We start from the raw sequence: 898 nt of genomic DNA on the forward strand, positions 1-898 counted from the left end.
CCGTTGAAGCTTTCATGCTGTGCTTTACGAATCCAATAATTTTCAGCACAAAGAACTTCTAACGGTGTAACGCATCCTACCAGACGATCTGGCTTAGGCATACGACAATTTTTTCCAAACCGTTTACAAAATGCTGTTATTCGTAACAAACGGTCAAAATGTTCATACCGTTCTGGATTCAACTTGATATTCTCCACTAACTCTACTAGCACTTGTATTGATCGTCTCTCTTCTGTAACACAAGACTCTGCTTCATATTCTTCTGGTTTAGCCGAATCTATATCTTTTGGCCAGCTATTTTCATCAGTTAGCCAAGTAGGACCATTCCACCATAATGAATCTGACCGTAGTCGTTTTATCGTTGAACCACGGCTCAGAATATCCGCTGGATTTGAGTTAGTCGGACAGTGTCTCCATTGAGACGGTTCCACTAACTGTTGAATATTCTCGACTCGGTTTTGGATAAAAGGTTTCCATCTTTTTGATATGCTTTTTATCCAATATAAAGTAATCTTGCTGTCCGTCCAGCAAGTCAATCTGTCGATCCTAATTTTTAATGCTTCTTTTACGAAGGTCATCAATTTGGCTGCCATCTGTGCTGCCATTAATTCCAAACGAGGGAGAGTCATCTTCTTCAAAGGTGCAACCCTCGATTTGGCCATTACAATATTCGATATTGAGCTGTAGTCTTCTTTCTTCACCACTATATAGACTACTGCTCCATAGGCAGTCTCCGATGCGTCTCCGAACGCGTGCAGCTCAATCTTTTTTATTGTGGAACCATGAAATGGGATGAGACACCTTGGAATTCTGATATCTGATATATCACTCAATTCCATCTTCCAGATCTGCCATTCCTTTTGCAGATCTGATGGTACTCATCATCCCAAATTAGGCC

The 898-nt window shown here is 40.9% G+C and overlaps 1 protein-coding gene across 1 annotated transcript; it reads right to left on the minus strand.

Moving 5' to 3' along the window:
- Positions 1-168: 168 nt before the first annotated feature.
- On the minus strand, positions 169-885 carry Tsp_15098 (Pao retrotransposon peptidase superfamily; the record flags this gene model as incomplete). Its single annotated transcript, XM_003366807.1, is given in 2 exon segments — positions 169-810; positions 830-885. Coding segments are annotated over 2 exon segments (698 nt in total), but the record flags the coding sequence as incomplete, so codon positions are not given.
- Positions 886-898: the final 13 nt, after the last annotated feature.

Source organism: Trichinella spiralis, assembly GCF_000181795.1.
Source record: "Trichinella spiralis strain ISS 195 chromosome Unknown Scfld5376, whole genome shotgun sequence".
Classification (NCBI taxonomy): domain Eukaryota; kingdom Metazoa; phylum Nematoda; class Enoplea; order Trichinellida; family Trichinellidae; genus Trichinella; species Trichinella spiralis.